General features: G+C 43.9%; 1 protein-coding gene across 1 annotated transcript; it reads right to left on the reverse strand.

Annotated features, from left to right (window-relative positions):
- Positions 1-986: 986 nt before the first annotated feature.
- On the reverse strand, positions 987-19,790 carry ACBD3 (acyl-CoA binding domain containing 3). The gene is made up of 8 exons (XM_027696532.1): positions 19,517-19,790; positions 12,061-12,202; positions 10,914-11,054; positions 9,690-9,848; positions 7,712-7,886; positions 4,919-5,111; positions 3,961-4,245; positions 987-3,103 (listed from the first exon to the last, which is right to left on the reverse strand). Exons 1-8 carry the CDS (start codon positions 19,773-19,775, stop codon positions 2,892-2,894), a joined length of 1,566 nt encoding a protein of 521 aa, XP_027552333.1. The 5' UTR covers positions 19,776-19,790; the 3' UTR covers positions 987-2,891.
- Positions 19,791-22,582: the final 2,792 nt, after the last annotated feature.

Below are 22,582 nucleotides of genomic sequence, written 5' to 3' on the forward strand. Positions count from 1 at the left end.
TTGCACCACCTGGAGTTACTGGCAGTGACTCAGTTCTTTTCAGAAAGTGTTTAAGATAACTCTCTTGTGGAAGAGAGCTGCCTTGAGTGAGCTGCAAGGAGCACAGTGCTTCACTTCTAATTGGAGAAAGGGGAATTTATACATGCATGAGACAGGTAAAATAGGCCCAACTGGGGTAGGCTTGCTGCTGTAATTACTTCGGTTTTCAATGCAGTTGCACATTTCACATGAAATGAGCTTGTAGCAAACCCAGACTACGGTACATTGAACTTCTCAGCATCTTGCTTCTCACAGCACAGCACTTGTTTTGTTCTCTCTGAAGAGACTTCTGCTCCTCAGGTGAAATCTGGGAGCACCAGCTTGAGAGGCTGCCGTCTACCGGGGCAGATGGGGCCGTGGACCAAACTAGTGCCCAACCTACTTGCAGCCTCAGATCTGGGATAAGCTACTTACCAGCAGCAGGTAAGCAGTAAAGGGTGATTTTGGCCATCAGAAACCTTGGAATAACTTGTCTTTTTGCCTCTAGGTCCTTGCTTTTCTTCTTGTTCAGTCTAAACTGTGAATGGTCCTGCCTGCCTCTTGCCCTTTGGGCCAAGGGCTTCTCAGGACAACACACCCAGCCCCTGCTGCCCTTGGGGTCTGGGTTCATTAAGCCTCAGGGGGAAAGGCAGGCGCTTTTCTTCTCGGCAAAAAGAGAGCTTACAGGTTCTAGCTGCCCACATCCAACCCCTTCTGCTACCCATTCAAAAACCAAAGCGATGATGCAGTTCAAGCTGGGCTCTTCCAACACTGACAGATGGCCTCATCCAGCGAGCCAGCGACATTCTCGTGCAGAGCCTTTGGCCCGAGAGATTTGGCTGCTAAGACCATAGTGTGAGGACGGTACTGAGCCTTTAAAAATGAGGGGGAAGGTGACAAGCTTATCTTAGCTTAATAGCCATAAACAGCAATGCCAAGATTTGCAAATTAATAAAAAGCCAACAGCATTACAGATAAATGTATTTTAATTAGGATTAAATACTATCTCAAGGTATCTTGAAATCGCACTTGTACTGTACTAATCAACAGCCAGAGGCAATAAAAAAAAGTCTGAAAACGTAAAAGTTCTAACATCCAACACATGACAGTAAGTGCTGCCATTTAAAGCGACAAACACCGCTCCCAAGAACAAATATTCTTAGAGGAAAAAGTTGTAACATTTTTGTATGGACAAAAAAAATGTAAATTGAAGACCAGAAGAAATATATTAGTGCCTGCCTTTTTAAAAGGTGTTTGGTTTTTTTTTTTGTTTCTTTTTTTGTGTTTTTTTTTACATTAAATACAGTTTCCTTTAAAAGCAAGGTACTTTCTAAAGTCATGGTTTATATACTGTATGTACACAAGAGCAGAACATTGTACAGTGTTTTTGGATAAAGCAGCACTAACTAGCTATAAGCTGGTACGGTGTTGCTGAACCAAAAGCAAGATGACAAGTTAAGCACTCTAGGAGAAGTATCTCCACGGTTGGTATGAGAAAAGTAAAAGTATCATGTATGTACAAACTAATTATTCAAACAAATCCCGCAACTCAACATCATTTGCTGTGAAACTGCACATGCTGCAGCTAATCAATGGAAGTCTTACTGCAAGAGCTGATCTGAGACCCAAAGTAACCCTTTCCTTTCAGTAACAAAGTGCATTACCCATGCAGAGAGCACTTGCACAAGTCATTATTGCAACACATCACCCCTGGGCCCCGTGGGGTGTGTATTCTTACTGCAGCCTCAAGCCAAAACCTGCGTTTTTTTCACTATACAAAATACAAAATGCCCCAACCAAACCATATGAAATTGAGATTAAAGCTACGTTAAGTATCTGCATGTGCACTCTGCCTTTCTGCTGACAGTTACAAATTAAAGCAGAAAGTTCACACCCCAGTATCACCAGTTCAGACTAAAATGGAGTGGCAGTGATTTCTGCAATTAGTGCAACATTAACTCCTATACTTTATCAAAGTGACTTACTGCTCTTCAGATGCACAGCGTGCTTATTCAGGTCTTACAAAAGCAAACCAGAACGCCGTGCAGAAAACTGGTTTCAAGCCTGTAGACTTCTTTTTCTTAAAGTCTACCCCATTAAAAACCCATCAAACTCAGAAATAGTTTGTGCCCTTGGTTCTAAGTCAATTGCATCAAAAAATGACTTTTTTTATTTTAGAGTTAGCAGTGGGGCAGAGATTAAGGTTGTTCTTGTAACATACACTTTTAATAGTCATTCAGTTTACACCTTCAGAAGAGGTTATTTGCTGTACTCTCAGAATGCTGACCATCCTTGTCTTAGACACTACACTGGTTTAAGGAACTGAATGTTTCTTTGATGAGGACAGAAGTGAGACAACTTGTTTCTAAACTGCATCAACTTAAAGTTTCAAGTTTTAATGGTGTAAAAAAATCTGACATTCAATTACAGTTAAGAGAAACTTGCTACACAGCAAACTGCATCCAAATCTACCAGTTATTGATGGGACCTTTAAATTAACCATTAACAAGTTATTCAAAGCATCCAGACCTGGAAACATCAGATCACCCAGCCAGTGAACCAGCAACTCCCTCCCCCTTTTTCATGAGACTTTAGCAAATGCAACTGATGTGACCTTAGCACTGGAGCCAATGACTTCCATTGGTTAACTCCAATCCCCAAATAGGTTAGGGAGATCCTGTGTTAAGCCCAATGCAATATGCATTAGTGTCACGGAGCAGGAAGATCCCAGTGTCTACTTGTTAAAAGTTCACACAAACCATACAGATACAGACAGGATAAAACACAGACTCAAAAGGATCCATTATGCTTGAAGAAAATTCCAAATAAAATGACATCTTCTGCACAGCCCAGCCTCAGACACAGCCACACCTTTATCTAGTATAATAAACTCTGTAGTAAACTGTTTTTGACCTCCATAGAGAGTAGGAGTTGTCAAATTTAAGAAGATAAACTCCTCTCCCTGGGTACTGGTGGCTGCCAGCATACACTTCTTCGTGACAGTCTCGTCTGTACACAGGCACTATTTCATCTAGCTGAGGCTTGTTGGCATTCTTTTTGGCTTTTTCTTCACTGCTAGCATTTTCTACAAGAGAAAAGAAGGGTGTCAGTTAACATGGGTGACGCTTTACGAGAGAAAGTCAGACTGATCTACACTGGACAAGGCACTCTTTGTTAGCTTTGAAATCAGATGGGTCGAAGGGACTCATACCAAGGCTGTGGCTAAAGCACCCAGAAGCAGGAGGAACAGTAAGCATGATCACTTTATTGTAATCTATAAAGCTTGATATTAAAACTCACCACATCCATCTCTCCAGGACAGCTGGGTCAGTTTGTAGAGATGCCAAGCTCTAATTTTCAGTAACACATTACCCCACACTGTCTGCTACTGATCTGACATACTTACTACTAGAGATTACTTAGTAGTAATTCCCAGAAAGCCACTGCTTCCTATATCAGGGCAGCTCCTTCTAAGTAAATCACATGCTCATTGCAAAACACTTCTTGTGATGGTTTGCTAGACTCCCCCGCAGGCAAAGGCTGTGACTTGTGTCCCAGCCACTGACAGCATTGCTCTTTGAAGCTGTTTTGCTGAAGCATCAAGGAAACTTCCTCCCTAGAAAAATCTCATGAACAGCAGGGCAGGATTTTTTTAAGGTTTCCAGCATGCACATCCACTGTGCTTTATTATGGCACAGGTTTCAGTCTAGCTTACTGAGTAGTTGACTTAGGAAAAGGATTTCCCCAGACTCAACTCCTTTAAACTACCTCTGATCAAAGGAGGTGACTGAAGGTACTTTCAGAACTGCACTTCCTATTCAAAATTGAAAACATGATTCCAGCTAAATGTAAGCCAGGGAAGCCAGGAAATTACACAAGACAATCAGTCGGGGTTTTCCTTCACGGCAAACTCTGACAGTTTATATAAATCAGCATGCTTACCTTCCTCTTCCTCCTCATCATCACTGGATTCGCTGACATGCACACTGACTGCAGTATTAGGGGAGTCTGTCCATTCAAAATACACCCCAAAACCAATGTCATAATTGTCTGTAGCAAACTCCCAAAAGAGGTAAGACCCCTCTTCATGAGTTGGTACTCTGACTGTAACCACTTCTCCTCGGCCCACTGTGATCACAGAGTCTGCATCCTGACGGATTTTTTCCTTGAAGTCTTTTATCTGGGGTCGTGTCCACATTGATGGGGCAGCTATCACTGGAACAGAATCTGCAGAGATGGGAGGAAATACTCCAGTTAGGGGTTTTTTTCAGTTATTTATGCTGGATACTTAAGTGTGCCTTGGGAGCATTTGAGGACCACAAGCATCAGAATTGCTTCCAAGTAATTTTTTTTTAACTGAAGAAGCAGGTTTCAACACTGAAAACGTGTATGAAATGCAGTGCAAATTTAGTTATAAAACTACTAAATGCTACCAGTTCCCCCATCAGTCACATTTAAACCAACAGTGCTTAGACAGAAAAGACTCAGAAGACAGATGTACTGCCACAGGTGATGGGTTTATACTGCACAGAACCCTTCACTGAAAGGATCTTTAATCAGTTTTAACCTGAGTTCACATAGGATTGAACATATTTCCGCCCAGAACAGCTTCTGTGCTAGAACTTTTATACTCCTTTCCTTCAAGTTCAGAGTGAAAGGAGGTTCTGGATCAGCTCTGCTGAAATACTTTTGTTGCTTCCTCTTCCCCTCCCCTCCCAAAGCTGTTTTGCCTATACAATATTGCTCTGCCTTGAGAGACAGCAGACCCAGGAATCAAACCTAGCTTTTCCATAGCCCAATGAAGCCAAGCAAAGAGCCACAGTAACCATGCTTAAGACACCTGAATCATAAGAAAGGCTTTTGCTATTTATTTTTAATTAAGAAGTCTAGCTAGTCCTACCTTTTGGTCCATTTTCCAGTGCTTCTTCCAAAGCCTCTGGATCCAACTCTTTTTCGGAGCTGTCTGCATGTGCACTGGCCTGCCCATTAATAGATGGGGTGTCCCCTGGGGCAGGTGTATTCACCTTGGATGCAGTAGTCAGAGGTGCTCCTGTCGCTGCCACCACTGCCTCCTGCTGCTTTTGTAAGGCTGCCTAAAACGACAGAAATTAAGTCAAGGAAAGCCAAAGCCTCACAAGATGTCAGTTTTATAACTTCCAGCAGAAGGTATAAAGACAACCTAAAAGAAAAAATCTCCCCCTGCACCCCACAAGGGGGCTTGACTCAAAAGATAGAAGCAGCACACATTAACCAGCGAGAATTACATCTACTTAGTATCAAGGGAAGCGAAGCCACTTTGTTCTAGACTGGTGGATACAGTCTGAACAAAAAAAAAATCAAATTAATTAGGGTACACACAATAAACTCCTGCACGTAACTGTGGAAGCTCTGCATTCCTATAACATATATTCCTAATAATAACAATGAGATTTTGATGAACAAATGGATTTTAGGTATCCTGCAGGAGTATGAAGACAATACAGTCAAACATAAGTTAAATTTAAAATCTGAGCACTTGTACAGATGCTGTCCAGATCCACTTTCTACTACAGCAGTTCTGTCCACTGAGAGAAAGTGGTGAGAACTTTTCTAAAACCTTATTGCATACAGCCTTTCCAAAACTAACTGCATCACAAGCCGATCTGTGAGCTTGTAACTGCACCAACAGATCCCAATGCAGCTGAGTCACAGGCATCCATACAGAAAGCATTCCTCGAAGTGTTATGGAAGCTATGTGAGTCTTCAGGGGAGTCCAAACTTGAATTAGATAATTTTAGCTCTGTTAAATGCTTCTTTTTCATGTTTTCCTCTGCACGAGTTGCCCGAGTAGAGATTTGAAAGATCAGCTTCATTGCCTGGCAGGATTATTTTGTAAGCCATTATAAATGAAAGGCTGTTTTGCCTGGGTTTTGGAGGGCATTAGGTCTTCTGTGCATAGAAAGCAGCCAGCCATGATCTAAAGGAGCACAGTGTTAACAGCACTGCAGAAATCTGGCAGGAGCTTCTCCTACACCTCAGTCTCAAGGGAGCAGCATCAACTACAGAAGACATTAAGCCCAAGTCTGATGAAGCTGTAGCTTTTGCTTACCACTATGACACCAAAGCATTGGTACCAAGGGCTTATTAATCTTCAAGAACAACTAGAACAGGGTAGAGACTCTCTGCCCTTTCTATACCACTTGAACTCCATCAAATCATGGCTTGGCTTGGAAGGGAGCTTTAAAGATCATCTAGTTCCAAACACTCTGCCATGGGCACTGGATCAGGCTGCTCAAAGCTCCATCAAACCTGGCCCTTAACAGTTCCAAGCACAGGCCTCCCACAGCTCCTCTGGGCAACCTGTGCCAGTGTCTGACCACCCACACTGTAAAAAAATATAACTTCTCCCTTATGTTCAATTTAGACCTACACTCTCTCAGACCAAAACCTTTGCCCCTTGTCCTGTCACTACAGACCCTGGTAAAAAGGTCTTTTTTCATGTTTCTAATAAGTCCCTTTAGACACTGAAAGCCTGCAATGATGTTTTCCCAGAGCCTTCCCTTCTCCAGGCTGAACAACCCCAGCTATCTCAGCCTGTCTCCTCAGCAGAGGCACTTCAGCCCTCTGAACATCTTCCTGGCCTTCCTCTTGACCTGCTCCAACAGGTCCATGTTCTTCTTATGTCAGAGAACCCAGAGCTGGATGCAGCATTCCAGGGTGGGGGTCTCATGCAAGCAGAATAGAGGGGGAGAATCATCTCTGTCCCTCAATCTTCCAACCACACTTGTTTTTATGCATCCCAGGATACGATCGGCTTTCTGGGCTGCAATTAAGTTCTGGATATGAACTGCATTGCCAGTTCATATCCAGTGTTTCATTCACCAGCCCATCTCTGCAGGACTGCTCTCAATCCATTCACCCCCAAGTCTGTACTGATATTGGAGAGTGCCTTGAACCAACCCAGGTGCAGGGCCTTGTTGAACTTCATGAGGTTCACATGGCTTCCTTCCTTGAACATTTCTTTGCTGAGGGCATCAGCCTCAACAAAACGCAAATGACTTAACAGGAAATTAATTACTGTATTTTAAGTCCTTAGCTCAAGAATAGACCTCAGGCTGGCAGTTACAGTCAGTCCTCCCACCCAACTCACAAGCAGCTTATCGCAGGCAAGCAAATTCATCAGACACTGATGTCAGACAATAGATGCAAAAGGAGAGAGAGAAGTTATGCCAGTTCAAGCTGGCAGGGAGGAGCAATCTCAAACCCAGTAGTGATGCATCAGTGCTGCATGCTCAGCTGGAAACACAGGGCTGAACAAAGCCTGCTGCTCTGCACAGATCTTCATACCTACAGGGAGAGTCACCTGAGTAGGTCTGTTCATGCTCAGATGCACTGGTATGTACCCCCATTAAATTACACACACACCACTGATGCTGCAGCAGAGCGTTTCACATTTGGTCTCCAATAATAATATCAAACCAAGTCATTAGTAAAGACTGCTTAGAATTTTCTTAATTAACAGCTGCTTCAGAAAACTACTCGAAAAGATTAAATAAAGGGGCTTTGGTGTTTGAATCTGAAGCAGCATTACTCACTAGCACAGTAGCTCTCCTTGCAGCAATTATCTTTTCAAGGAGATAACAGCAGTCAAGGCAACGCCTCCCAGTGACAGCCTGGGACACAAAATCCAAGTTTCTCGGCTGGTCAGCCATACCTGTTGCTGTGCGAGCTGGACTTGATACAACTGCTGCATGTACTGCTGATAATGCTGTTCCTGGAGCTGCCGAATCAGGATCTGCTGCTGCTCATAGTTGCCCGGATACTGCTGGGCTGCATATTGCTGGAACTGAATGGCAGTCTGGGAGTTCAGCGCTGCCATTATCTGCTGCCTGGATTGGTGGGAGGAGAGTAGCAGATTACAAGCAGCTGAGGGTATTGGGGAAATCCCTGTATTTAAATGACTTAAGTGGCCTCAAAGACAGTTAATTCTGTTCCTGCAAAACCCAATTAAAATAAATCTACATAACAGAGCAGTGCCCAGATCTAATGCAAATGTGAATTTTGCCTAAAAAATGTGCTGAGAATATACAGAAGGAAGCAACAATTTCTACCCAATGTTTGGAAACATATAATGTTAAAACAACAAGACCTCTCACATAATTCTCAATCTGTAGTCTGATAGGTAAAGCTATGAAAAAATGTATGGCTAAATTTCTCCATCAAGCAAAGGAAAAAATTCACATGTGGCTCTTCCAGAAAACATCCTTCTAGTGGACCTACAAATATTGATAAGAACAAAACTGCTGTGGTACAACATGCCAATGCTTTTTGGTAAGTCTAAGAAAAACATACCGCATGACTATCTTAATTTCCCCGGCCAGTATGCAAATAGGTATGAAAAACATGACTGACAGTGGACTAATTCAGGAACAAAAAAAAAAAAAAAAATAATGCTGCCAGCTAGGGCACCTCCAGTAAACTCAACTGCTGAAATTTCAGGAACACATGGGTAACTTATGTGCAGACTCAGTTTTGATCCTCTCTCCAAAGGACTAATAGAAACCATAGAGTAAACTACCAGCTAGATCCAGAGTTTGTCTCACATGTTACATCCATCAGTAACCAGCTATCAATGTTTCAGAGGAAGAAAGAAGTATAACACAAATGCAGAAGTAATTTTTTCCTTCCCACTCGTTTTCTGTCCTAAAGAGCAAGATTTAATACTTTTCAGCAAACTATGACCAGTTTAGATACACTCGGTCGGTACATAAGTGTCCACGTTCCTTTTCTGTCTGAATTCTTTGTCTCTGTAACCTTCTACAACCACTTAATACACAACTCTTATTCCTGTAAAAATCCCTCCTAGCTTCAAGGCATACCACACTTCTTGTTACTTAGCATTGTGCAACACTTTTTATTAGATCTGTTAATCTATGTCTCTCTTTTACACTCTTCTGGCTCTCACCATGTTACTCAAACGGTAAAACTTGTGGATTAATTATTTGTTCCCTTCTCAAACCCACTACATAGCAAGTACAGGATCTACTTCAGAGACACCCCCTGCGAAGACATTTTTATTATGGAAAATGACTGTTGACTGATGTGGAACAGCTTTACTGCTCCCTTAAATATTAAATGTGCAAAGCCAGATCCACGTTTTCAGCATCTGCATGTGATGGGAACAATGACATATAATTAGAGCTTATATTCCAAGTAAACAATTTAATTCAGGCTACGAACAGTGATTAAGTGCATTTGAACGTGAATTCTGTACTCCCCTGAACTGCGGTTTATCTGATTTCCAAGGCTCTGCCTTCTGTGACAAGTTAAGAAACTTTCAAGTCACAGTTCAAACAACACTTCCAGCTGGACACAGCTCTGCTCAGCTGAGTGCAGCATTAATCATTTAAGAAGCAGAACCACAAGTTTTCATGAGGTTCAGCCCTTGAACCCCAAAACCTCCAGAGCTCCTCTTTAAACAAAGCTTCTCTGGCACTTTCATCTGAGAAAGCTGCATACAATAACACGTTAGGATAATTTTTCCTCTGCAAACTGTGTCCCTCAGTTAACTAAGGATGCAAATGTCACTGCCAGGCTCGAGTGCTCTGACCTTTAGCAGAACCATTTAAAGAGATACAATTGTCTCAAGTGCAATGCAGTTATTTTAAGTGTTGTTTGCTTCTGCTACTCACTTCTGTTGTTCCATCCGAAGTCGTTCCTCCTCTATTCTCCTCCTCTCCTCTTCTTCCCTTCTCAATCTTTCCTCTTCTTCTCGCCTACGTTTTTCTTCTTCTTTTTGTAAACGCTCACGTTCCTCCTCTTCACGCCGCCTTCGTTCTTCCTCTTCTCTTCTGCAACATCCACTCAATAAGCTATTTCAGCATTCCTACAGTCCTAGGATGAGTTATTTTCAACATGCTGTAGCCTGCTTTTTGCCTGCCCAATAAAGCTTTTTGGGCGGTATTATCTCCTCCCACTTAAACTGGCCTGGAGAAGCGTCTTATTGGACACATGAAGAAAACACATTATTGTACAGTTTTACCGTGCTCAGCAGCATGACAGGTGTAAATCCTGTGTCACAATTTGATATTCACGCTAACTTGTTCCTAAGCTATCTGTAGCAGAGGGCAGTAGAAAAAATTGCCTGAAAACCTTATAAACACATCTTCCAAGCTTTAACACATGTGGAATAATGATGTGGATACTATAGTTTAACAACCACATGACATGTAAGCAATAATAAGACAGCCTTTGTCAATTTCCTAACCCATACTAGGAGTTTAAAACACCTGACAATTTATAATGGCCCATCTTCGCGAACGAAGATTTGGGGAAAGGTCTTTTACCTTTCCAGCCTGCGCAATGGATTTTTTAGGTGAGACACAGCCTGCGCTGAACTGAGCCCACCCTTTAATCCTAAGGTTCATCTGCCGGGGCCAAGCAAGCTTGGACAATGGCAGTGAGGTCCTCAGGACATAGGTTTGTTTAGAGTGTCCTTCTCATAGATGGATGGCCACACAGGGCTAACGACCTCCATCAGGCCAGGAGACCGGGATTTGAACCCGTGGTCGCAGCAGTGAAAGTCCTGCACGCTAACCACTAGGCCACCAGGGGTCTCAACCTGACAATTTAGTCCACAGAAATTGGGACAGACATTTTGTGAAGCATCTCTACTTAAGCAGATGACAGTATCAGCAAAATTTTTATAATTCCTTATATTTTAGCTGTCTTCACCTCAGAAACAATCACTCATTTCTGACAAAGTAAAAAGGCTTAAAGAGATCAAATGGTACCACGGCCACCTAAACTTCAAGTATTTATCTTCCTAAGATAACTTCAGCCTAGGCCAGCTGTGATACTCTCCGCAGGTCAAGAGTTACACAATATACACCAACACTAAAGCACTCAAATGTTACCTTTTCTTTTCTTGTTCTTCTTTCTCTATCTTGTGGGAAGTGACATACGTTGAAAACAAGTGGCAGCACCTATGTAGGAGCTTGACAAATTCTGTCATAGCTTTTTGCTTTGACATGTTTCCAAGAGCAGCCCATTCCTTCCTGAGAAAAAGAGAGAAATCACCTGAAATAACACAAGACTCAACTCTTTTCACATCATTAGTGAACTGAGAACACAGCAAAGAAAAAAAAGTTGGAAGACCAGGGACCAAACTCGATCATATGCAGTTTCAGAGAACCAACAACTTTTCCCCAAAGACAGTACTGCCTGCATCAGAACAACTCTTTCAAACAGACCTAACTCAGCTCTTACATGAAATCTCATACATACCATCAACTCTACCTTGAATTGTGAACTATGTCAAAAAACTTCCCAGCTACAAGTGAACCTGATGTATTTTTTTACCCTTCTTGCACTCTAGTTTGTGGAAAAAGCAGTATACATTTTCCTGAACGAACAAACATGGTAACAACTATTGATTACAGCGCTTCAGTTAGTTAAAAGCAGCAGCTTGGTTCTTCCTAAGGAAAGCTGTATCCATTTGTCCAAAAGCAGTGCACTGGGTCCAGCTCAGAGAAGCCACTGCTGTGTTGCACGTTGCCTTCACACGAGAAATAGCAACAATGAACATGAGGAGTGCAGCCCGAACTGCAAGCGATACCAGACACACCTTAGACTGCCCAGATCTCATAAAAAATTTACTCAGTGTGAATGCATCAGGTGTCTAATTTCAGAAATTATCTTTGGTATTAGGACAAGCTATGGTGAATGCTTCTGCCGCTGGCAAAAGGCTTGGCCTGGCATGGAGTTAGGATGAAACATGGGCCTGCACGTTAATGCAGCCTTAAACTGCTATGAGAAACTGGACTGTCTGCACAGCAGCATCTCCTAATGCGGCTGAAAAAAATCATCTGTTAGTTCCTGTACTCAACCGTGACTCAAGATTTCTAAGATGTATTTGAAGAGGCCACTTGCACTTTCCATTAGCATACACACACACACACTGAGATAACCCACACACTTGTACTCCTCTTGCAGAAATTGGATGATGTTATCTTCAGACAGGAAATGCAGAGTTAAGACCAACAAAAGCACCAGCCCTTTTACCTTCTATCATTCCCCAGCACATCAAAGAATCCAACTTCGGGGCAAGTGTCAGGGTTGTAAGGTCCCAGCAGAACTTGCTTATGCAGTGCCACAAGTTTGAGCTTTTCTTCATATGTTGGATGAAAGGCTTTGCCATCTTTTTCTGTAGGAAAAGAAAGAAAATTTCACTGTTGTGATTAATTGATTAAACACAGGAGAGGAAAGAGGATTTTGTATAACCATTACCATAATTTCCTCCATAAAAAAAGAATAAGTAAGTCAAGTCACAAAAGGTTAGACAAATTACGACAGTTCTATTCAAATAAAATATAGATCTGTCTAGAAGAAACACATCCATTTCAGCTGCTAAAACTTCATTGTGAAATGTTTTTCCTCATACTATCTACATGTTTTCATCATACTATCTACAGTCAATCTTAGCTAATAAGTTACCACAAATATTTATGTTAATTTGTTGAACATTGTACCATATGGATCTACATCTCTGAAACATTTAAAAACCCCAACTGAATTCAAGTGTGTCTACCAAGTCTACTCTAGTGTGGATAGGAAGGATTTTCCACAAAGAAAAATGTGATGTTAACTTTATAGATTGCTCTCCTTTTGCTCTTCACATCAATGAAAGCAGAACAACCAAGGTGGAAGGCAAGGAAAACTGCACAGACAAAAAATCAGACTTAAGGAGAGTTCTCCTTGAGGGAATTTAATTGCTGCACTTTGCCAAGGCAGTTGGAATAGCCTATCACAATGAAAAACCTTAGAGCTGACTCCATCAGCATCAACATGTACAGAGAGCTCTGGATGTAAGAATAAGGCAACATAAGCCTGAACGTATTCCAGTGGCTCCACACCAACTCCTTCTGAAGCATTCCAGGTTAGATCCCGCTGCACATTTACGGGTAAGAAGAGTCTGGCATTGATTTAAAAATGATATATGAATTAGTCAGATAGGATTTACCTCAGCACATTTAAACTGTCAAAACAAATCACAGAAACAGCACTGCTATATGCAGCTACACTGCTCGTTAAGAAAAGACATTTGTATTGAACAGGAAAACAAATAAATAAGCATCATCTCCTTTTGGAAGGGCTGAAATGAGGAAGCTATTACCAGAGGTAAGCGATAGTCACATCATGACTGTAGTGCTCTCCATGTAGTCAGGAGCTGGAGGCAGCGCTGCCACTAGTTTCCAGTTCTCCTTTGGAGCAAGTTGTTTACAGCCCCAAACTGAACAGTCCACACCTAAATTTCAGAGCTGACACGTATTGCAAAATTGCTTGGCTGATGCTTGTGAACAGAGGTATTAACAGGAAATGAAACAAATCTTAGAACAAGAGAGGATGGAAAATACCTCTACTTACAGCTTATCGAGAAACTGAGAACAAATACTTCTGGAAATCAGAAACAATCCCAGAGGGAAAGTGTGTGCAGGTCACAGCAAGAAGCTATATTTTTGACAGAGAAAGTTCAGTACGTTATTGGACTTACTCAGTTAAAACATCACAAGGAACCATTACATATATGCCATTTGTTTTGAAGCCAGAATCAAATGTTTAGGAAGGCAAATATTTAGTTACTTATTATCAATTCCTAGAGGTCCACATCACTCTTGCAGAATTTGAAGTATTTGCTCTTGTTCCAGTGTCCCACAACCTTACAGCAAATATAGCTTCCAGTTTCAAAAACAGAAGCCTTTCTCCACAAAAATATCTATTTCCAAAAATAGCTGGAGAGATATCTCCAGCTATATCTAGTGGAGAAGGGGGGATATAAAAACTGAACCAGAGTCTACTCAGTGGTACACAGTGAAAGGACAAGAGGCAGCTGACACAAATCGAAATATAGGAAACGCCACTTAAGCATTTTTGTTGGGTTTTTTTATTTGGTTGGTTTGGGGGGTTTTTGTTGGGTTTTCTTTTAATATTTTGTTTTGATTTTTAACTGAGAGTGATCAAGCATTGGAACCCACTGTCCAGAGTTTTTAAGTCTCCATGATAGCAGATATTCAAGACCCAAATGTAGACAATCCCATGAAGCCTGATCTGAAACAGGAGGGCTAAACCTGACAATCCCCAGCAGTCCCTTCCCACCCCAAGTCTGTGATCCTTAAGAGATGCAAATCACTACATGCTGGTAAGCTCTCTCCATGGGTCTCGGGTCTCCTGCTCTCAGGCCTCTCAAAGAGCCCTTTGGCTTTTCATCAATTCTTCACACTTCACATTTAACTCGGAATTTACTCATTAGGTAACAAGCACTTCCATTAGCCTCAATAAACCAAACGCGCTTTGAAATAATACTTAATATCCTGGGGCACTGTGCTAAAAAGCATGTCAATTGACAAGGGCACTAAACTGAAATTTTGCCAGACTTCTGAGCAAAGTATGATTCTCGAGGGGTCACTATAGCATAGTTTACCTTGCACAACCTGTGTACCTACAGCTGTCTGCCAAAAAACATAGCTATTTGATGTACTAGACTGCTGCCTAAGCCAGATAACTTCATCAGTATTTGAACTCGCTTCTGAAGAGAATTAGAGTGAAAAAAACCCATCATTTCCCATGCTATGCACAGCACATCTGCATTTTCACAGAACAGAGAAGTCAGACCTCATGCCCTAATTACTGAGAGAAGCCAAAATCTGCATTTTACAAAGAATGGTGACCCAAGGGAAGAACAATAAACAAGTCAAATAAGAGAGGAAAACAGACAGATGAGAAAAGTATGAGAGGCATTCAGTGACTTGTAGATAATGCAGATTAGAAGCAAATTATCAGAAAAACACTTGGAGCCAGTCAGACAGTGAAGTTGTACACTAGTTATTTTTCAGTTGAATTCTTCAGCATGAACCACGCTGTATAATCATCCCAAAGATTTGGAATTGTTGCTGTTTAAATGAACCAGAGGACCTGAACTCATCTGCAGAGTCAAATATGCCAAGAAGTGCATTAGTGTGTCCAGACAAGTAGAACTGCCAAATTTATTCAAGCACCCATGAACGTACCATTTAAGCAGGCATTACCCACACACCTAACACAGCTGTCAGGAAGCTGAAGCTCTCGGGAACACACTGAGAAATCCAAAGGATGTGTGTGCACAGCAGTAATACAGCAACTACACAACGCTCCCTACGCCACTGGTACGCCTGACCCAAGAGGGCCTGAGAGAGGCTCAGCCTGCAAACACAACAGAAAGATGAAGCTGCTATAGTAATGAGAGGCTGGTAACAGGGGCTTATGTCACTACGTGGCACTGTATTATCGACATGAATTGAAAAAAGCCCATAAATTTAGACTCAAAGGAATTTAAGAACTATGCTTAAGAGACTGTATTGTGCAAGACACTGTTACTCGTGTGTAAATTCTGATTTTTTTCCCCCTGTAAGAAACATGGCACAACGTCCTGCACCTTCTTCTTCACCCACTCTAAACACCTAATTCCTGTGGGATGGCATCAGGTCAAGTCATCTAGAAGAAGCTAGAAAAGTTTGTGAAATGTGATTTTTCACCTCAGCTCTTAAAAGCAGAAGTAACATATGTTAATTCTATTTACTTGCAAAGTTTTAATGAGCAAGACCAAAACTGAGAAGTGCGAGGACTGAACTGCTCCTGCAGATCCCAGTACGCTCTTACACTCCTAATTCTCCTCTCCTAAAGGTGTTCTGCATCATCAGAAGAATTACCAACCAGCCCTTCCAATTAAACATGATCAAAGCTCAACTTCACAAATGTAGATAAGTTATAGGAGTTTTCATATCTTGAAAACAAGAGCCTACTTAACATACGAATTACAATCATGCTATCAAATCAGTGCTCAAAAAAGAGATCAAACAATTAATTCAGAATGATGTTCTGCTGAGGTTGAAGATGCATTCTTGTTAGGATAAGAGGAAATACCTTGAGCAGTCAAAGAAAATTGGAGTACTTAACATTCCAGGAAAGCTTTTAGATACCAAAATGATATGGTTTGTGTACTGTCTACTCAGATGTGTTGCACTGCAAATCACTTTAGGCAGCGCATGAACACTTCAGGGACTGTCATATATTGAAGGTTGGGTGCAATGGTATTTCAATGACAGGATGTGGAAAACAACAACGCCAGGCTGATACTGGAAGATATTTGCTGGCAGAATTATGCAAGCCACTGTCTCCTACTGCAGGACACAACTTACATCTTGAACAGGCTGTCTTCACTGGCATAGCTCGTACCAGTTCAGCAAGCAGAATAAGCCATCAGAGACACTTGTACTCTGCCAGCTGCCCCAGGGCTCACAATTACAGACAGTCCTAGAGACAAAGAAATACACAATGACTGTAACATGACTGTCTTCTCCACTGTACACTGGATCCAGCACAGTGGAGCAGCTTCTTAATGGCAGCCAAAACACTGGTCGACCTGCAGTAGGCTCGACGGAGCAGTAAGGGAAAGAGTGCATAAGGGAAAGAAGGCTCTGGTTTCCCACACAAAAATGGACTGGAACACTATTACCATCTATTTTCTATGCCTCTGTTCTTCTGAAAAGCTCTCTTCACAAGCCATTATGAATGCTAAAAAAAGGTAGTGCACATCTCCTGCATAGCCTAAGGCCTGACAGTGGAAGTGACACAGGGTCAAGCGTTTTAGATCTGCTTTAGATCTGTCTTTATCAGAGACAGAATAAAGTAGCTCTTGAGTCTCTTCAGCATCCTAGTCTAGCTTCAGCTGCATTTTGCACATTGTTTATGTCCCTTCCTGTCTTGTCTTCGAGCAATTCTGTTCCCTGCAATATGCCACCGCAGACAAGTGTCAGCAGTCACTGTAACAGGCAAATCTGAAGTATTTTGATCACGTTCAACTTTTCTAGGAAGAAAGTGTATCATGAGTTACAGACAACTCTTGTCTGCACACTGAAGCAGAAAGGCAGCTGCTTAACTAGAGATTGCTGCTTACCCTTTGACCTCACACAGGGCTCTTCTGGCATCCCGACCCAAGATCCTTCCATCCCAATCACCATAGTTAAACCAGATACCACCATTCTCCCAAACTAATACTGCTTTGAGTCACTCTTTTATTCCATGGAAGTTTTTCAGAGCCACCTCTATCTCCAAATCAGCACAGTTTGAGAAGAATGACGATGAACAAGGTCTCAGCTTTGACCTATTAACATCGGGGAATTTCGGATGCCTCATATGTTGCTACTTGAAGTACAGGAGGAATCCATATTTGCTCCTTGGCATGTACAAGGCTGCTAAACAAGCGTGCCCACTCCCACAGTTGTTTTGACAGCGGATGCATGAAAATCATTTGCAAACGAGACCAATTATTTTCGGAGCCGTGCAGATATAGAACAAGCTGGCAGAATCAGTAACCCAAGTATTACAAGCTCCTGTAACTCACCATCACATCTATAAATAAAAATCCTCATGTTACGTCACTTTCAGGAAAAAAGCTACAGATGAAATGATGGGCAATGACTTTGTGTGAGTTACTCCAGCCATAAGGACAGAGAAATAAGGTCTTTATTGGAAAGTCTGACAACTCAATACAACGTGGAAAAATCTCCTCTTTTAAATAAAACCATGAGTTACAAGAAATTGCAGAAGGCTAAAAAAGGAGCAGCAGTAAGTCGAAACGTTGATATTTAGTTTTGATTAAAAGGAGAGCAACAAAAAAAAAACTGCTGAGACAAGACAATGCAAGGAACTGGAACTTACACACAAGTAACACTACACTGACTTTTCACCATCCAAGGAGATAAACTTGAGTATAAATTCCATTAAAACATGTGATAAAATAGATACAGGGTACTGCTTATCTACATAGCAATAATGTAGATAAACTCACTCACGGTGTGTAATTTTTACACCGTAAATACAGGTTCCAGTAGAATATTCAGCCCAAGACAGAGTAAGACCACAGTTGACTGAGACGAGGAATTTGCTGCTGCAGAGATGTTTCTTTCTCCATCATGTTTTAAGAATAAGCACTCATTAAACCAAACCAGTATTCTTCTAAGCAACTCATTTTACAGAAAGAAGAAAGAGACAGAAGGTACAATGCTTCCTGATAACCAGTCGTAGCAGCTTCTGATACAAAGGAAAAATAAATTTAAAAAAAAATCAAGATTTTAGGATGTCTTCTGGGTTTTTATACAGCTTAAAAAAGTAATATCTCTGTATATTAGCATGTTAACAAAATGCTTTGTGGAAGGGCATTAGAACAGGGTCAAAGAACCAGGGCTCCAGAAACTCCTTAAAGCCTTACATGCTCCAAACAACTCAATGTGAAGAAAACAGACAACTTTGTCCTTCCAGCAGAGCTTCCACCTGCCAGCAATGCTTCCCCTCAGAAGAGAGAGCCTTTCTGGGAGGTCATCTAACAACTGACTGCCGCAAGACTGACCTTTCCAAGTACAGAGCTGTCTTCCCCAGCGCAGGCATGTCGCTGGACACCCTGCTCTGCACCCTGCATGAAGCAGCAGCTGCCTGAAATCCTCTGGAGCGACACATCACTCAACGTGCTGAACACAGTGCTGCAGCGAACACAGCTCTTCTCTAAACCACATAGCTGATTTTCTTCTCCTAAAGAAACCAAGAGTGGTAAGGTACCTCTGGCTTCCTGCAGATGCAAACCTCGATACAGGGAATCCCAGAAAAACGCTCCAGGTCTACACCCTGGGTATTTCACTGCTGCCTCACACAGCTGCCTGTGGGAGTCATGACGGCAAACAGAATCAATTAGGTCGGAAAAGACCTCTCAGATTATCGAGTCCAACCTATGGTCGAACACCACCATGTAAAGTAGACCACGACATCAAGTGCCACCTCTAGTCTTTCCTTAAACACCTCCAGGGAGGGTGACTCCACCACCTCCCTGGGCAGTCCATTCTAACGTTTAATCACCGTTTCTATAAAGAAATTCTTCCTAATGTCCAACCTAAACCCCTCCGGCCGCAGCTAAAGACTACGTCCTCGCGTCCTGAAGCAGCAAAGCCAGCCCTGGAGTTGGCATCCTGCGGAGATGGCCCGACACCTCCCGCCAGGATCCCGGCTGTCAGCAGACGCGGCACCGCTCAAAGCGAGCGCTCCTCGCCCACGTCTGCGAGCTGTGCCTTCCCCTGCCACCAGCAAGGACCTCTGTAGCTCCGTTTTTAGGTCGGGCGCTGCAATCCCCCGGCAGTGCCCTGCCGGCCCCGCGGCCCGGGGCAGCCTCTCCCGGCTCTTCTGCCGCCGCCCGCCTCGGCTCGCGTCCCGAGGAACAAGGAAAAGCGCATCCCCAGGAGCAGTCTCCGTCGCCGGGACATGCTGCTCGCCCCTCGCCCGGCACACCGAGTCCCCCCGGGGCCGCCCCCCGCGGCTCTCCGGGGCTTCCCCTGCGCCCCGCAGTCCGGCCCGGGCGATGCCGCCCGAGGCTGCCCCGGGCCCGGTGGCTCCCCCGGCCCGTGCCAGGGCTGTGGGGCCAGGCTGGGGCGGGGCTCACCTTTGAAGAAGCGCAGCGCCAGCCCGTACAGCTCCTCCAGCGCGAAGCCCCAGCTCCGCTCCAGGCTCAGCGCCGCCTCCTCCGCCGCCTCGCCGCCGGCCTCCGCCGCGCCGGGAGCACCGGGGCCCGGCCGGCCCCGCCCCGCCGCCGGCTCGCCCTGCGCCGGCCGCGCTTCGCAGGGCGGCACCTCGGCGTTGGGGCTCAGCGTCAGCCCGTCCACCGAGACCTCGAGCCGGTCCGAGCTCAGCACCGCCGCCATCCTCCTCCGCCGCCTCCCGCCCGCCCTCCGCCTCCTGCTCCGCTGCGGCGGCCACGTCCCGACTTCCCGTCCCCTCCGACCCGGATCTTCCGGGACCGCCCACGGCCCCGCCCCGCGCGGCCCCGCTCCCGGGGCACGGGAAGCGCCCGGGCAGGGGGCTGGAAGTGAGCTCGCCCCCCTTCCCTCGGGGTCACTGCCCTCACCAGCAGTTTAGGGAGCTGTCGGCACCCATCCACAGGCCTTCGCCCCCTGCAAATCCCGGGTGACGGGAGTGTTTGGGGGAGCCGCCGCTGGACACTTTGTCAGCGCTTTTTGGTTGCTCAGTAGAAGAAGGGATAATGATTTTTCAACAGCGTTATGTCACAGACTGAAAGTATAGGAAAGACAAGAAGCTACTGGAGAGGGTCCAGCGAAGGGCCACAAAGATGATTAGGGGTCTGTAGCATCTCTCCTGAGGGAGCTGGACCTGTTTAGTCGAGAGAAGACGGAGAGGGGATCTCATTAATGCATATAATATCGCAAAGGAGGGTGCCAGGACGACGGTGCCAGGCTCTTTTCAGTGGTGCCCAGCGACAGGACAAGGAGACATAACCATAAACTAAAACACAAGAAGTTCCACCTCAACGTGAGGAAGGACTTCTTTACATTGAAGGCGGCAGAACACTGGGGCAGACTGCCCGGGGAGGTTGTGGAGTATCCCTCTCTGGAGACATTCACAACCCACCTGGATGAGCTCCTATCATCTGCTCTAGGTCACCCTGCCTTGGCAGGGAGTTTGGACTGGATGATCTCCAGGGGTCCCTTCCAGCCCCAATTATTCTTTTGTCCTGTTATGTCACAGACTGAAATCCTTTTGCTCCAGCAAGAAGGTGGTGTGGGGTCTGTCTCTGACCTCTCTTCCTCCTCTTCCAGGAATCGTGCTTCAGGCCTCACACGGGAAAGGAAAGAAATGAGCCAGAGAAGGGAAAAAAGAGCACAAGGCAATTACTTCTCCAAGAGCTGTATCTGCAATTAGCTCACTCCCTTGTGACCATGAAACACCACTCACAATACTACAATTATCATGTGCTGTGTAAGGGGAGAGAGTTGCTCCTATGCACGGCTGAGGAGGTTTATTCCCAGCACAAGCAATCCTCCTTGCAGGATTTCGAGAGGGACTGTGTTAGCGTGGAGTGCTTTTGGTCACATTTCTCACCAAAACAGAGATGCAGGCTGCATACCTGGGAAGTGGCGCATCTCTGTCTGATGGTTCATGAAGCCAGTGCAAAGGAAGAGAACAGCACAGCTCTGCAGCCTCCTGAAACTCAGGGGTTTGGGGGTGGGGAGTCCCTCCTGTCCCCAGGCTTCACCAAATCCTGCGCCCCTTTCTGGGGTTATCCCCTGAAGTCCGTCACATTGCCTAGTTTATCTACTATTCAAGGTAGATTTGGATTCATCTGTTTCTCTCTCAGGAATGTTGAAGAGATTTTATTGTCACACTTATAAAGTGCTTTGAAGCCTTTGGAAGGTGAAAGGGAGAAGAAAGGTAAAGTACTTTTCCAGTTAATATTTCTTGAGAGACCACACAGGGCACTGTTTACAACACATGAGGCAGAATTTGATTCAGATGATGAGTCACCTCAGCTTCAAGAGAAATTTTGCAACTAATTGGAAATCCTTTGTAGCTCCTTCACTAGCATTTTTGAGGATCAAATGTAACACCGTATTGTTTGCTTTTTTCCTGCCAAAGACTGGAAAACAGGGGTGTACTGTCCTCTTTTGATTGTTGGAGCTCTCCAGAGCACACAGTTCTCTGTATTGACCATTTGGTGCTACCTCATGGACCAGACTAACAGCATAACACATGATTTTGTCTCCTCGTACAAGCCTGCACCCTGCCTTATAAGTCTGTCACTTCAGCATCCAACTTCACTTAAACATTTAATAGTTCATTTATAAAATCACTTGTATTGAAATATCTGTTTTCAAAGTTTGATCTGGCACATTTCCTGCTCGTCTTGAGGAGTTAACACTTCATAAATATTTTTTTATGGCATAAATTCTACACTTCAATCCCAAGTTCCTACTTTAAGAAACTCTAAATTCTTTATCCTTAAAATGCATCCTTAGAGTAAAAGAAACTGAACGCCTGACTGATCCCTATTGATTTGCTGTGTTTCACCCATATGGAAGAAAATTCTCATTTTATTTACTGTTAAAACCAGAGGTGTTTCTGCCTCACGGTAGGAGCCTGGTCTGAAACCAGGCAGCCCCTAGTTTGTGTGTTTGGAGGTCAAGCTAAATCCAGGATGCTGAAAAGCTGGTTTTGGGAATAATTACAGAAAACTGATTTATCTCCTGACAGGCTGTCTCCCGTAGCAAATGTTTGGTATGCTTAGCAAACTATGCCTCTCTTCTTGTGCCAGCTGTGCTATACTGTGCAAGAGGCATGTGAGCTGGCAGCAGTGGAGCAGGTTCCTTCATGAAGGGCAGCATAAACTCTTGGAAGGATCCCAGCTGGAGAGTGTAAGCAAGATGTCTTTGCTTTGCCTCCAGTCAGAGAGCCACCAAGCAGCACAGAGCTGCCCTCAGTGGCTCTCAGCCTGCCTTCCCCATAGCACAGCTGCTCTGGAGAGCGTGGAATGGACATGTTACATTGACGTTCCTCTGTTTCATGGTGCTTCCAAGTTGGATTTACAAATACGGAAACTTGCTGTTACACTGTGGTGTCAGTAAATGCTGTGACGTGCAACAAGGTGAGTACCTGATCACGTGTAGGAAGAAGATTAGCTGTGAGATGATATATTAGAAAAAAATGGAAATTCAAA

This window comes from Neopelma chrysocephalum, unplaced genomic scaffold, assembly GCF_003984885.1.
Source record: "Neopelma chrysocephalum unplaced genomic scaffold, ASM398488v2 Primary Assembly neopelma1_108, whole genome shotgun sequence".
Classification (NCBI taxonomy): domain Eukaryota; kingdom Metazoa; phylum Chordata; class Aves; order Passeriformes; family Pipridae; genus Neopelma; species Neopelma chrysocephalum.

What these genes read in the sequence shown, in the direction of transcription:
- ACBD3 (XM_027696532.1), bottom strand. Translation starts at nt 19,775, where the DNA reads ATGGCGGCGGTGCTGAGCTCGGACCGGCTCGAGGTCTCGGTGGACGGG. An exon ending in GAAGAACAAGAAAAGAAAAG is followed by an intron (nt 9,849 to 10,913) that starts GTAACATTTGAG and finishes TGGATGTTGCAG; the next exon opens with AAGAGAAGAGGAAGAACGAA. An exon ending in ACTGGAAAATGGACCAAAAG is followed by an intron (nt 4,246 to 4,918) that starts GTAGGACTAGCT and finishes CCATCTCTGCAG; the next exon opens with ATTCTGTTCCAGTGATAGCT.